Raw genomic sequence first — 14,418 nt, 5'->3', positions numbered from 1 at the left:
CTCTGGAGTGCCCAAGAAACTCCACCAGATCCACTTTGATTGTTATTGTTAATAAAGCATATAAAATTGCTAAGCACTACCAATTTTTTTTAAAGATGCTGCCTGCAAGTCTACAATTGAAAGTTAAAGATGAGACACACTTGCGAGAAAAGGGTAAAGTAAAAGGGGAAGATTAATCAGGAAAAGCCAAGGTGAATAGATGGATCTCAAGGAAGTGTTTGAAGGTACTAACAGAAGGAGAGAGTCAGATATTAGGCAAGATGGCATTCTAATGGCAGGGAAATGCAAGGTAAAGGAGGCAGTTGGGGAAGAGAGAGGGTAACCTTAGGTTTAAACTAGGATTTGTACTCATAGAGTGAAGCTTCCAAGAGGGAGCATACAGAAAAAGAAGAGAACATAGATTTAGAACAGAAGATAAGATAGATTTAGAGTAGGCGTGGGCAGAGGGTAGATTTGGATCTCCTGGTAGATGTCCAAGTGATTTGCAGTAGATCACCAAGGACTTCTAACTCCCCATTAGAGGGTGTTTCTTTGGGGGGGACTGTACCTTGTGGCTGGCTACTTCCTGTCCCCTGGCCCACTTCTATACAGATGCCAGCTTTGCATTTCCCTTGAAGCCCCTCCCCACTCCCACATGCTTGAGATTGCACATGCTGGTTCAGGCCAGCAGAGTGGCCAGAGCTCAGTAACAGGGCACATACTTCCAATGCACAATCTCCCAAGCATCTCCAATTAAATGTTCTTAGAAAACAAACCTGGTACATCCTGAGATCCTGGAGACACACTGCCTGCTTCCCAGAACCTCAGCCAGGGTCCTGTCAAGATGAATCTGCAAGAACCTACCCTTGACAGGACACTGCCTGCTATGCCTGGTACATTCCACATATTCTGTGCAGTTACATGCACTGAAGCTTTTCTTTTGCATTTTATAGCCCACACACTCTTTCGCTCTGCACAAATGGAACAGAACCCCCAGAAACAGTTGCAGTGCTGTGTATTATATAAGCTTCCTTCTGTATTTTCCCTCTTCCCTGCCCCCTTTCCAGAATGTGAAAAAGGTTAATTACAGAGGCCTAGTTCTTTCCAACGCCTGACTGATTTTTCTTGTTCACATCGGCAGACGTTGACAGATTCTGACAGGGCCAATTTGGATTTCCTTCCTTCCTTCCTTCCTTCCAGAGGAACCCATTCTACAACTTCAGCACCAAATTTGCGATGGGAGATACAAACACAGGCTTCCTCAGGAACTAAATCAGTGCGCTTCTCATTCACTTAGGCAACCGCTTGAACCTGCGATAGAAGCACTGGAAAGGGAACAAGGGAACTCCTATTCTGGATTAGACCAAAAGCCAGCTTGCAAACTGCCGCTCGCTTGATCATGTGGTTGGCGAGTGAGAATTGCCTCCAGGTGATAGGGTAAGGAAACTTTCCAAAAGTTCCAGAGGGACAGCTATGCTGGACAGTCACAGCAAAACACAAGTCAGAGGCTTGTGGCACCTTGAAGATTAAATAACAGATTTACAGCTCAATCCTATATATGTCCTCTCAGATGTTAAGTCCCATTGAGTTCAATGGTGCTTTCTACTAGATAAGCATGGAAAGGACTGCAGTCTTACTGTGGCATAACCTTTGTGTATTAGAGCGTACCTTGCAATGACCTGGTTCGCATGTAACACCAATTCATGGGTTAAACAACCCATGATTGGCAGGGCCAGGTGGGAGCAAGCGAGCGCACTGCCTCCCGCCCACTCATTACTCCCACTTTGCTAAACAACCCTGGAATGCCCCATTCCTGGGTTAGCTGTGATGCCTGAAGCCAGCACTCTGGGTTCTTGAGGATTATACAAACTATGGATTCAAACTCTGAGTTGTTTAAACCACAACAAGCCAGAATGCTGGGTTGGGAGGTCACAACCAGGGTTGTTTAGCAAAGCGGATGCAAAGCAGAAACAGTGCGCTGGAGAGAGGCAATGCACTTTCTCGCTTGCGCTCAGCCCCGACAACCCATGGGCCAAATAACTCCTGGGTTGTCGTTACGTATGAACTGAGTTGGAATGTTATATTGACTGGAAAATAGAAATGACAGAGAGGCTGGCAGATATGTATTGAGAAAAAGAGTTAATTGTGGGGCCAAAGGACCATGAAATGTGAGAGGTACAGTCTGTGACATTTTCACGCCAAGCTCAAGTATATTCAAGGCAAGCACAATGAGAATTCACAACAGCAACAACTGGTAATAATGCAATCTTGGTGGTTTTGCTACACTAGAAATATGCCCTGCCGGAGGGGAAGGCAATACCGAATTACTGGTCTTAACAATTTCACAGCCCTCAAAACAGTGATTGCCAATGTTTATACAATGTACCTGCTGGGCTAAGGAGAAAAGATCCTGATGCAAAGCCAGTACAGCCCGATAGAAGGCGCCATCATGGGTATCCCTGGGGATCATGCATGTATATTCCTCCATGCTATCCCATTGACCTGCAGAGACAGACACGGCCTGGATAAGCAGTCAGAGTTGGAAGGGATCCAATGGGATGATCTAAGCTAGCCCCCATGTAGTCTAGTTCTAAGAAAGGGAATAGGGTCCAACATTCCTCAACCTTGCACCCTTCAGATGTGCTGGACTGCACCTCCCATAATTCCCAGCCAGCATGCCCAATGGCCACATTCTTTAAAAAGGGGAGGGGGGACAGACAGGACACATGGCATGCCTCTCTGGATTTTTAGGACCCAGTATGGAGTGAGGTGCGAGGGGCGTGGGTTGGGATTTACCTAAGCCCCAAGCAGCTGCAGCTGCCATCCGTGCCATTTTCGCTTGGGTTTCGTCATTCACCAAGGTCCATTTCTCACAGCACTGCTGGTGGAGCTGTCCCCTAGGAATGAGAAACAAGTGTTGCAGAAAAGCAGGGTACAACTTTAAAAGTTGAGTATCCATTGGAACATTTGGTGCAGCTGAGTTTTTTTCTCCTTGCTCTTGAGCAATCCAGGATGCAGAGAGATAGGATTCACCTGGTACAGATTGTGCTGTCTCAAGTAATTTCATGCGTTCTCTATGTCCTCTTTCTTAGTTTGTCTAGTGACATCAATCCCCTCCCCACCCCCTGCCTCCAATGTGCTGTCAGGACTGGGTTCATGTCAGAACCCATCAAAATAGAGACTCAGTGATATGAGATGTTCAGAGATTCAGGCAGGACTTGCTCAGATTTTCTGAACCATCCGGATTGAACTGCACACTACATTATGGAGAACCTTGTCTTCTCCAATTAGCCTCTCAAAAGCACAGTCAACCACACCCACAAATGCTCAACCTGCATGTTGCAGATCCCTGTTATAAAGACTCCCTCCTGACACAGAAGGATTTTATCCACACTAACGTGCAGAGTGTGCCCTGCTCACATTTTGCTTTCAAGTTGCATGATCCTTTGACAAGTCCCTCAACAAGCCGTATTGGTTCCCCAGGGGATAAAGTCAACACACTTCACTCAAAAATGCATACTATGCTTTTCAGCAAAAGCTCTCAAAGCAGTTTAAAAAAGAAGGCAGGAAAAAGAGTCAGTCAACAGCATCTCCACCTAAGGCTGGGAAAGACTCGGATCTGAGCCCCTGGAGAGCTGCCGCCGATCAGTGTAGGTAAGACTGAGCTAGATGGACCAATAGTCTGACTCGTAACAAGTCAGGCTCCTCTGCTCCTATCTGAAAACACAAAATGACTGAAATACAACTAACCAGAGAAGACCTGCTTAAAATATCATGCCACAGCCAAGACTCCGAAGCTCAGTACAGAGCAAGCATGGCAGGCTTCTCTGGGAAGTTGATTCTTTGATGGGGCAGCCATCAAGTAGGCTCTGTTCCTCGTGGCTACATGGTAGAAAGTGGATGCACTTTTGTGAACTGCACAGAGAACTTCAGCTATTGTGTAGTATAGAAATGTAATTAATTTACATTTAATTAATTACACAACAATTAATTACACAATTGTTAATTAATTACACAACCTTCCTGGTAGATTTCAAGGCATGCAAGGGTATACGTAACAGGTGAACGATCCCTAAAAAGGTATGTCCTGCAGCTGAAGAGACCACCTAGTTTCTGGAAAGATAGCAGTGTTGTGGTACACCCCACTTGCATTTAAAAAAAGACAGGGAGAGGAGCGCACTCCAGCAAAGGAGAGAAGAAGTGCATCTTTCATTTCCTGCTCAAAAAGGCTTCTCCAGAGCACTGCAAATAAGATTGGTCAATTCCATTTCTACTGCCAAGAGCAGGAGAAGTGAAACAGACAAGACTTTTCCACAACACAAAATTCGCAACTTATTTACAGCAGAAAGGGGGCAGGAAAGCACCCAGCCTTTGGTGGTGGGATACAACACGCACACACACACGAAAAATTTGACAGTAGCCGCACAAAAAGGGACATTGCTGTGGAGAGGGGGAGAGCAGCCTAGTGGTTGCACACCCCTTTTAGCTGCTGTGTCCAACACTCTTGACCATTACCACCACACAGCAATCCCCATCAGCTATCTGGAGGGAAGAAAATGCATTTTCATAGCAGCCAAATATTGCTATCCAAGCACTACATGAAGGCAATAGCTGCACAACTAAGGCTTGGTATCTGGATGCCGCCTCCCGCACCAAATGAGTAACACATCTGCATGAAGGGCCACCTCCTCCCATATCAGCCTGCCCACACTCTGAGGACATCAACAGAGGCCCTTCTCACCTGCCAAGGGCAGTCAGACTGGTGAGTACAAGGGAGAGGGCCTTCTTGGTGGTGGCCCACACCTCTGGAATCAACTTCCATAATGGGTTCGTCAGGCCCCTTCTTTGCAGATCTTCAGGAAAGCTTTGAAGACCCACCTGTTTTCGCTGGCTTTCCCGTAAGTCCGGGCTGTTGGCTTTTCTTGCAAAGTTTTGCTTCTATTGATTTTAATAGCAATCTTTGTTTTTAATGGATTTTACTCAATCAATTTTATGGATTTTTGTTGTGCGTGCTTTGTGTGGTTTTTACCTTGAGAGGATTCCACCCTTAAAGGCAGCCTAGAAACAATTTTAGATAGATGGATGTATTGCATGAGAGAAACAGCGCTGTGGAAATGGGCCCAAGATGGCCGATGCAAGGAGAGACACAAGCCGATGGCTCTTCTCACCATTCCCCCAGGGCTTCCAGGCAGCGCATGCGCCCCAGCATCAGTTCCGGGTCATCCTTGTTCGTGTCCATCTTTTTGTCATAGGCTACTAGCGCATCTTCCCACTCGTGCAACTTCTCATACCAGGTTGCCTGGATTTCCTAGAGGGAGGGAAGCATACAAAAACAACAGCTTTGGCATGAAGGGTTTGTTTTCCTCAAAGACACTGTGCTCAAAGCAGTTCACGGAAAAGAGAATAGCCATAATAAATAGCAAAATATATCAATACACTACAGCCGTCTTGACCACCCTGGTGCCCTCCAGAATGGCTGGATTACAACGCCCAGCATTCTCAGCCAGCACAGAACAATGGCCATGATGGCTGCAATCCAACACATCTGGGGGGCAGCGGGGAGGGGAACTGGGAGTTGTAGTCAAACACAACTGGAGGGCACCACGTTGAAGAAGACTGTGCTAATGGCTTTGGGGTGAAGGAGGACACTGGGAGGCGAATGGCAGAAGGAGGGGCTTCCACGCGATGTGTCTTCCCATCAGGTCTAAGCCTGAATCACATTGATGCATTTAGCAAGAGCAGTAGGGATGAAGATTGGGAATTTCACAAGTAATGGCCAGCCCACAAACACATGGTTTGCTCGTAGCTTTCTGCAGAAGGGAGGGATTCTTAAGCCTTAAACCGGCCTTAACCCTCCTAATTTTCAGGAGACAAGTATAAAAAAAAACAACAGCCATTTGCAATGGCTTTCAGGTTCCCAAATCTTTTCCCAACCACTTGCTTCTTTAAGGATTTTCAAGGATTTTTTTTAAAGCAGAAGAAAGCTACCAGCTGGAATCCTCCTGGGCTTTTTGCTCCCCCACCCCTGCCCCAACGTGGGCTCCAGGCCAATGCTCTTTTCTGCTCAGCCCTTGGCAGCTCTTGCTGCGGCATATGCCAGGCAGTGGATTCTTTGATGGCCTGCAGGCAGGATAAAGCGACGCACACAACACTTTGGTGCCCCTCCACGTGAGATCTGTACAGCTCTGGCTCCGGCCTGGAAAGCAGCCCCCTCTGGGCTCCACATGCAGGCTGCTTCAAACCCGACAAGGGTCTAAGAACCTTCTGATGTGCTCCAGAGATGCTGGGTTGGACTCATATTCAAAAACAGAAAAACAAGAGGTTACTTACCAGCTCCCCAAAGTGTTTCATGGCATATTCCAGCACCCCAGATGCAGCCTCGGGCTGCTGAAGTTTGTTGTTGATACTGGGAAGACATTAAAGGGGGGTAGGGAGTTATTTAGGGCAGATACGGCTGTTCAAGCAAACAGTATAAATGCAGCTTCTAGGTAATGGGAGACCAAGCTGCATTGTTTATTTATTTTATTGAATGGATTTGTCTACCTTCTTTCAATATAAACACTCTGAAACATCAACACGCAAAAATGAGCATAATCACCAGCAAGAAAAACACAAAGATTAAGAACATGCAGCAATAAAATGCTCTCACAAGTTAAAATGTGAGAAGAGGTCAAAATGAAGAGGCCTTCGCTGGGAGCCAGATGAGCCTCCCCAGGCAAAGAGTTCCGTTACAGGGGTGTCACAACTGAGAAGGCCCTCTCAGTGGTTGCCACTGCTAATAGTTGGCAGCACTCAGAGGAAGGTCTTGGATGATGATGCGCAGACTGGTTTAGAACAGAAATAACCTTTTGTGTAACATAAAGAAAAGATGACTGGTTGATCAAGTTTGATATATATTACATCTGAAATAGAAAGCACAAAGCATAGAATCGTTGCTTATACCAGTGGTTTTCCAGCTGTGTTCCAGGAAAAGCCTGGAGTTTCCTTGGAAGATGATCGGTAGTGGAGGACAAGGATACCCCTGGAAGGCAGCTTTGCCCACTGGTACCACTCTTCCCTGGCTATATTTGCAGCTATAGGGGAGTGCGGAGCATGTTCTAGCGTGCACTTGAGGTTCATATGCAGCCACAAAGAGGCCCAGAAGTGAACTGGCTGGAGGCATAGAACATGTGCACACATAGTCTACAATGCAAGCAAAGGATTCTCAGCAGACTGGGCACTGTAGAAAGAATTATCTGATTGCACTAGCTTGGAAAAGCATAGCTTTTTTTAAAAAGCATCTCCTTTTTGCATAGCTGTAAGAACCAACAATGAAGCATCAACGTAAGCAATCATTGCGCTGTGCTCACATGAAGCATTTATGCAGACAACTGATACAGCCGCTTTTTTGGCAGGAGTCAGATACTGAAGGATTTCCCCACCCCTTTTTGCTTTAGCTACTTTACCCAGCCCCCAACTTCCCCATTCCCCAACTGCTGCTGCCACCACCACTGCCACATGATATCAGGCTTTAGTGAGATTTAGCAGAGATTGACCGGCAGGGGACTTCAGTGAGGTTTAATTTTCTCCAGGCTGCATTCCTTTAAGCTAAGACTTCCTCCACTCAACCTTTTCCGCCTCCTGACCATCCACATATGCAAATGCTTTTTGGCCATCGAATGTCAGCCATAAACATTTCAGCCCTCCCTTATTGGGTGGGAATCCTGCTCCCTGCAGCCCGCCCTTTAGAAAGGCTACTAATCCCTTAGAAGAATTAGAGGCTTTAGTGCCTGGAAGATAAACCCCATAACAGCGGAGGAAGAAATTAGAATTTTGTATTAAACAGGTGCCTCTTCCTACTTTAGTCATATTATCTGCTGCTCTCCTGAGTAACTTGCCCCTAGTGTATTGCCAAAGTGGCAAACGGCTCCATATCTGTCTCTCCCGGCTGCTGCATTCCTCTCCCTCATGCCACTACTGAAATACCCGCTTCCCTTCCACCCACCTCAATTTGCCAATATTTGGTGGTCCACACTGTGCCAGCCAGTTGCTCAAATTCTTGCACAGAATGCTGGATTACGGGAATCTTGGGATAATCCAGCAAAGGCCTTTTTTTGTTCTCAAGCAAGAGTGAATACTCAAGATCACTTAACACAGATCAGTGATGCCTTAACTGCAATGATATCCTAAGCATATGCAGTCTTGGTTTATACATTTTAAAAAGCATAGCTCAGTGAACCAAAGGATTCTAGTAAAAGGGGGGAAAAGAGGGGGGGCAGACCATGCTAGACTAGAACAAGACCCCTACTCTAACCAACTGAAGCTTGGGAGACCAACTTTTATAGGTAGGGCTGGGAAATAATCTTGCCTGAAAACCCTGGAGAGCCGCTGCCAATCAGCGTTGACAATACTGGGCTAGATGGACCAAGGGTCTTAATCAATATAAGATAGCTTTCCTAACATTGCTCGTCAGTTTGGGGTCAGCAACATGTCATTGGGGCTGTTCAGTACTGGTGAGAGTGTGCATGCCCAGCACTAAAAAGCATAGTAATCTGTTGCAATCCAGAACAGCAGAGGTGCAGAAAATAAAGCAGGATCTGCAGCATAAGGGAAATGCCACACTCACAAAGAAGGGCAGCGTTTGCCACAGTTCGTATTGGTGCCTACCACGAAACGGCACAAGATGTGCCGACAAACTTCTCCTTTGGCAGTGCCTCGAGAACAGTACATTTATACAGTAGAACAAACACCTCATTGTCCTGTCTACTGTCTAGAGCAAGCAGAGACTCAGGCTGGTCTCCCATGAATCTGGCACACCATCCTAGCTGAGCCTAACGCTATAACCTTTTGAAGGGATTCCACTTCATGCTGGTTTTATAGGCCGCTGGAGAGAACCCAGCAGACTTATAAATGGGAGGTCTCAACGATCTGGCCACATGCACCCATTTTTCATCATGATGTTCTGTTTTATAAGGTTGGCTGGGGTTTGTCAAAGCCCGTTTTATTGTGCCTTCAGACGGTGTACTTTCCTTTATTGGAACAGAAATTATAAGCTTTCCAGGTAAGGCTGGCTTTCCTAAACAGAAGGGATACCACACAAATGAAGAGGGAAACTCTTTTAGAGTTGCAACCATGCTTTCCTATTTAGATACATTACAAGCCCTATTTGGACGTTTCTATGCATGGCACATTGGCTCTCTCAATAATAAAGCACATCATATTGAAGCACAGCAGGTAAGAGGGAGAGCTAGAATGTCCCAGGTTCATGAACTTATCAGGTGTCCTCTCTCGGGCTGATGACCGTGCCCCCCACTGTGCAATAGGCGGGATAATAATGGAACAGTGGAAGCATACCAGGTCAGACTAGTTGTCTGTCTAGTCCCATAGACAGACTAGACAGACAACTAGTCTGACCCGGTATGCTTCCACTGTTTGACCTGCTGTGATTTGACATCATCTACTTTGACCCTCTGTGGCTCTCCAGCATCTCAGGCAGAGGGTTTTCCCATCCCTTGCTACCTGGTCCTTTTAGCTGGGGATGCCAGGCATTGAACCTGAGGCCTTCTGCATCCAAAGCAGGTGCATCACTGCTGAGCCACGTTCTCTTTCCTAGGCTGTGGCCTAACATTCCATGCTTTCGTAAGGATGACTGAGAGAATACATGGGAAGAAGATGCAGAGATGGCTTTAAAGGGAAGGAAGATGCAGGACAGGTCTCTCAAGAGTTATTAGCCAGGCAGACTAAACAGAGCACCTGCATGTTCAGAGGCAGTACACCTCTGGATACCAGATACCGGGGGACAAATCACGGCCCTGGGGAGGCCACTGTAGGCTTCCGGGAGTCAGCTGGGTGGCCCCTGTTAAGAACATGGCACTGGATTAGCTGGGCCTTCAGTGTGATTCGGAAGGGCTCTTCTTAAGAAGAAGTATGAACACTGAAAAAAATGCTATATAGATTTTACTAATTATTACTTAGGTTCTTTGTAATAAGCCTCCCACGAGGGGCGCAGAGATTTCAATTTGCATCCTGGGGCCTTCGGTTTGCTTGCGATACTCCCCCAAATCACTCAGGGCTGAAGGTGAAGACCACCACCTCGAATTACAGGAAGCTGCGTATCGTAGAGTTTTAAGCATCAATGTAATAAGATCCTGGTTATCCGTTGCTGTTGGGAAGATGGTTGCTCTTTTCTGCAGCCCGTCATAGCTTCCCCAGTTGTCTTCCAGTTACTCTTTGACACCACTGCTGTCGACAAAACAGCAAGCTAGGATGCTCTTGTCTCTAAGACACAAGATGGACTTGTGAGATAAACCTATGCTGTCCTAGGGAGAGAATAAGAATGCAAGAGCTAGCTGAGCAAGAGCCAGTCATCAATCACAGTGTTGTAAAAGTGATAAACGGCCATCACATTCCCGTTGGCAGGCAGAAGCATCACTCCCTGCATGTCAGGCAGTTCATTACTTCCAACTTCATCTCTCCTGTCAACACTTACTGACAAACTGGCCATTATCTTTCCCTCCCTCTTTCACAATTACTGTTGCTCCTTCGCTGCCACTGTCTAGCATGCCTTCTCTCTCTCTTTTTGCAACTTGTCCAAGGGAGAATGAATTGAAACACTTTGTACTTCAGACAAGACTGAGTATGAGCAAACATATTCCTAAATCTTGGAACAGAGGGAAAATGGGGAAGGGGGGAGGAGGCTGCAACTTTTAACATCCTTCTCAATTTATTTTTTAAGTCATATCTCGTCTTTCTGCCAAAAAACGGTGCTCAAGATCAATTCTCTTTCCCTCAGTAGTTGTCAGTTGGCAATACTTATATCATATTTTGACTTACAGAAAAACCCATACGAACATAAGAACGTAAGAAGAGCCCTGCTGGATCAGACCAAGGGTCCATCTAGTCCAGCATTCTGTTAATACAGTGGCCAACCAGCTGTCGACCAAGAACCCACAAGCAGGGCATGAGTGCAACAGCACCCTCCCACCCATGTTCCCCAGCAACTGGTGTACATAGGCATACCACCACTGGTACTGAAGGTAGCACAGCGGCTCAGATGCAGACTCAAATACACAATCTGCCAGGATCTTCTAATATGCAAGACCCACTGAAATAAATGGGAGCTTACTTTTGAGTGAATTCACACTTACATTTGAGATGTTCCCAAACTTTTAGGAAGATATTGACCCCAAGATGAAGAGTGAGGACTGTTTCAGACATAAGTAAGCAGGGCAGGGGAAAGCACAAAATAGAACTGATGTGCTTCCTGGGCTCTGCATTTCTCAGCCTCGTCCAAAATTACACTAGGTCAGACCATTCATCCATCTAGTGCAGTAATGTCTGCTCTGACTGGCAGCGGCTCTCCAGGATGTCGTTCCCAGCACTCCTTACCTGAGATCCCCTTTTTAACTGGAGATGTCTGGGACTGTACCATTGTATTAGAGCCCAACCCCAGGTAGAGAGCCAGCCTGCAAGATTGATTTCACATCAGACAGAGATGCACTGGGAACAGGAAGCACAGACCAGCTTCCCCTCTTTTTGTCACACCTGAAGGGGCTCTGAGTGTGTATCTGAATGGGGAAAAGGATTTGCACCCAGTTTCAACCTTTGGGGCAATGCCATCAATTGATCAAGTTCGACTCCTTTAGATAAACATCAGGACTGGCAGCAAGGGTAGGCATGATTGGGCACCTGCTGAGGGCTCACACCCCAGAAGGGTTCCACTGAGAAGAGCACCCTGGAGCTGCTCTTTCTCTTCATCATTGCAAACTGCTTGTTCACCTGCCTTTCGCTCTGGCCCAGACAACTGTGGGTGGGGGGTGGGGGTGAGCAGTAGATGCGTCTAACTGCTTGCTCACTGGCTGTCTTTCTGTCAAGTGAGCAAGTGGGAGCAAGGATGAGAAAGAGGATGAGGAGTGAGAGCAGCTGGTGACAACAGTGTTGAGAAGGCTGACCCACTAAGGGGGGTGGGGCACTGGAGGTGCCTTCCCCAAGGGCCCTCCAAAACCTGGAGCCAGCACTGATAAATAAAATCAGAGACTATAAAGCTGCTTGCTCATCAAAGTGCTACTGACATGAACAGTAATAACCTGTTCAATGTATGCAAGGACCGTAGCATGTCCTTTTTTTCCTTCTTTTTTAAAAGGAAGTTCAGCTATTATTAGTGGCCGATTGACAGTTTATGACAACAGTTTTACCAGCACGGACTGGAATGTGTGTTTTTGAAATGGAGAAAGTCAAAACAGTGGGGTTATGAGGCTGGCATGGTACAGAGGCAGATGGGATGGGAAAGAGTATATACTTCCCTTGAAGCCAGTGTCAACAAGTTTCCAAGCAGTGCTGTGACAGCGCCATCAAAGCATACATTTTAAAATATTTCTCTCCCCCACACTCCCCATTTCCGAAAGATTCAACAGGCAATTGGCAGAGCATGCTTCGATCCTTGCCGTTAATCAGATGATCAGGCACCAACTCTTGAAATTCTTTAACATTCTTAAGGAATTACAGGACTGTTTTCCAGTTCTCCTTGCCCAACAAAGAGGAAGCATGGGAGGGAGAAAAATATTCAGGCTCATCCAGATCACCCCCAAGGGGCTAATATTCCTATCACACAAAGCCATCAATGGCTTACACTCCCAGTGCAATTGCTGGAATTCACTCATTTGTTTAAAACAACAGGTGGATGTTTTTCTTCACTGGCTGGCTGGTTCTGGAGAAATAATTCTCTCTGGAGTTTTAAGGGGGGGAAATGGTGGGCCCTCTAACAAAGCAATCCTAAACATCGTTAACTCAAAGGTAAAGCCCACTGAGATGAATAGGATTTAGTGTTCAGTAAGCTTGTTTAGGATTGCAGCTTAAGTTCTTGGAACTTGAAAATATTGTTTGGGATATTAGCTACATGCAAGTTGAAATATATGGAAATGTAGAGCTAGGTTTCTCTTTCACATTGGAGAGCTGCAGACTGAAGAATGCACATGTCCATTTGGGGGCCGAGTCTCTAACGCTTCAGGTTCAGAGATCTCCGCACCACAACTGGAAAGCTAGGAGTGCATGTGCCTATCCTGCATGCCCATTCCTTTGGTCTAGGAATAAATGTGTTCACAGTTTAGTCCAATGGCAACACACTTCTAAAGGCAGAAGCTTCCACTAAGAGTGTGTGTTTGTGGTGGATTCTTTCATTATTATTTCTAATTGCTTATTTTTCTACACAGTGCTGTGCTTTCATCTGCATCTTCACTTAAGAAATGCACAAAGTGCCACAGTACTATGTGTGAACTTTATTAGTATATAGATTTTGTGGCCTTTTGTTGTTGCTTTTAAAGGTCTTCAAAGTTTCTATGACAGGGGACAGAAAATGGTGTGTGTGTGTCTACAGAGTTCTACAGAGAGGGAGCCAATACACTGAAGGCTCTGCTCTGAGTGGACTCCAAAGAGACCGCAGACCCATGCGGAACCATCCATGTGCACCATGTGATGACCTCAGTGACCGGGCAGGCTGGTGAGGGAAAAGGTGCTCCCTTAAATATCCTGGTCCCAAGTTGTTAGGGCGCAGACCAAGGAGCAATCTCTGAGGCTGGGGCTTTATAGGGCCTCGCTGGGGATCAGCCAATGGAGTACTAAGCCAGGCAAGAGGGCTTGTACTGCTATGATGTGGCACCCACGAAATTCAGAAGCACCCACAAAGTCAGCAAGGCTGGTAGTTGAAACAGAGCACCGGGGGAGGTAAGACCTCACAGCCTGGTAGCTGGAAACCTGCTTCTGGACATCCACTGCAGACACCTTCAAATAACAGGACACCAGCCACTGCTGGGAATTTGCCACCTTGCCCCTGGAACCACATTCTACCAACCCAGCCAAGGCCTGCAGAACTTTCAAGATCTACTAGTGCAGCCTTATCCCAACTTGGTGCCCTCCAGGTGTTGTGTACTACAACTCCCATCAGCCCCAGTCAGGATGGCCAATGGTCAGGGATGGTGGGAATTGTTTTCTAAGACATATGAAGGGCACCAAGTTGGGGAAGGCTGATCTAAAGAAGTAGTCCATCTGCATCATTAACAGTGCATATGCACACATACACAGTCTAAAAAAGCACTGGCTCAGGACCAGTAGAAAACCTCATGAAATCCTAATGGTTCATTCCTAAGAGAGGCAAAAGAGGATGTACGTAAGAGAGATAATGGGAACAGAAATAACTAGGGGAAGCAGTAACCAGCGCACATCTCGCTCGGCTCCTTAGCCTTCAGTTTGACAAATATGTTTCTCATCACAAGAGGCGCAAAGAATTTGCCTCTGGGAACAACAGAAACTGTGGCTGGGACAGGATTATGGAGAGAATGAACAGGGACAAGGGTTGGGCTGCTTGAGATGTCCTGTGAATTTGTTTAAAAGCAATTCATTCTGTCTGAGCCCTTCTTACAAAATAAACTGCCCAGACACGAACAGTGTGGAAGTACATGTCACAAA

General features: G+C 46.4%; 1 protein-coding gene across 8 annotated transcripts in view; it reads right to left on the bottom strand.

The window, feature by feature from the left end:
- The window catches only part of MTOR (mechanistic target of rapamycin kinase), a 119,395-nt gene that overhangs the window by 34,353 nt on the left and 70,624 nt on the right, over positions 1–14,418 (bottom strand). For all 8 annotated transcript variants that reach the window (XM_084822366.1, XM_084822367.1, XM_084822365.1 and 5 more), the window contains 4 exons: positions 6,310–6,385; positions 5,148–5,287; positions 2,776–2,876; positions 2,366–2,481 (listed from right to left, as the gene is read on the bottom strand). In XM_084822366.1, coding sequence (XP_084678492.1) covers positions 2,366–2,481; positions 2,776–2,876; positions 5,148–5,287; positions 6,310–6,385 — 433 coding nt within the window. The remainder of the gene's footprint in view (positions 1–2,365; positions 2,482–2,775; positions 2,877–5,147; positions 5,288–6,309; positions 6,386–14,418) is intronic.

This window comes from Heloderma suspectum, chromosome 15, assembly GCF_057233095.1.
Source record: "Heloderma suspectum isolate Gila_16-S chromosome 15, 16-S_ref, whole genome shotgun sequence".
Lineage (NCBI taxonomy): Eukaryota > Metazoa > Chordata > Lepidosauria > Squamata > Helodermatidae > Heloderma > Heloderma suspectum.
Note: the sequence above shows the minus strand (reverse complement) of the source record. Positions and strands in the feature narration are given on the sequence as shown.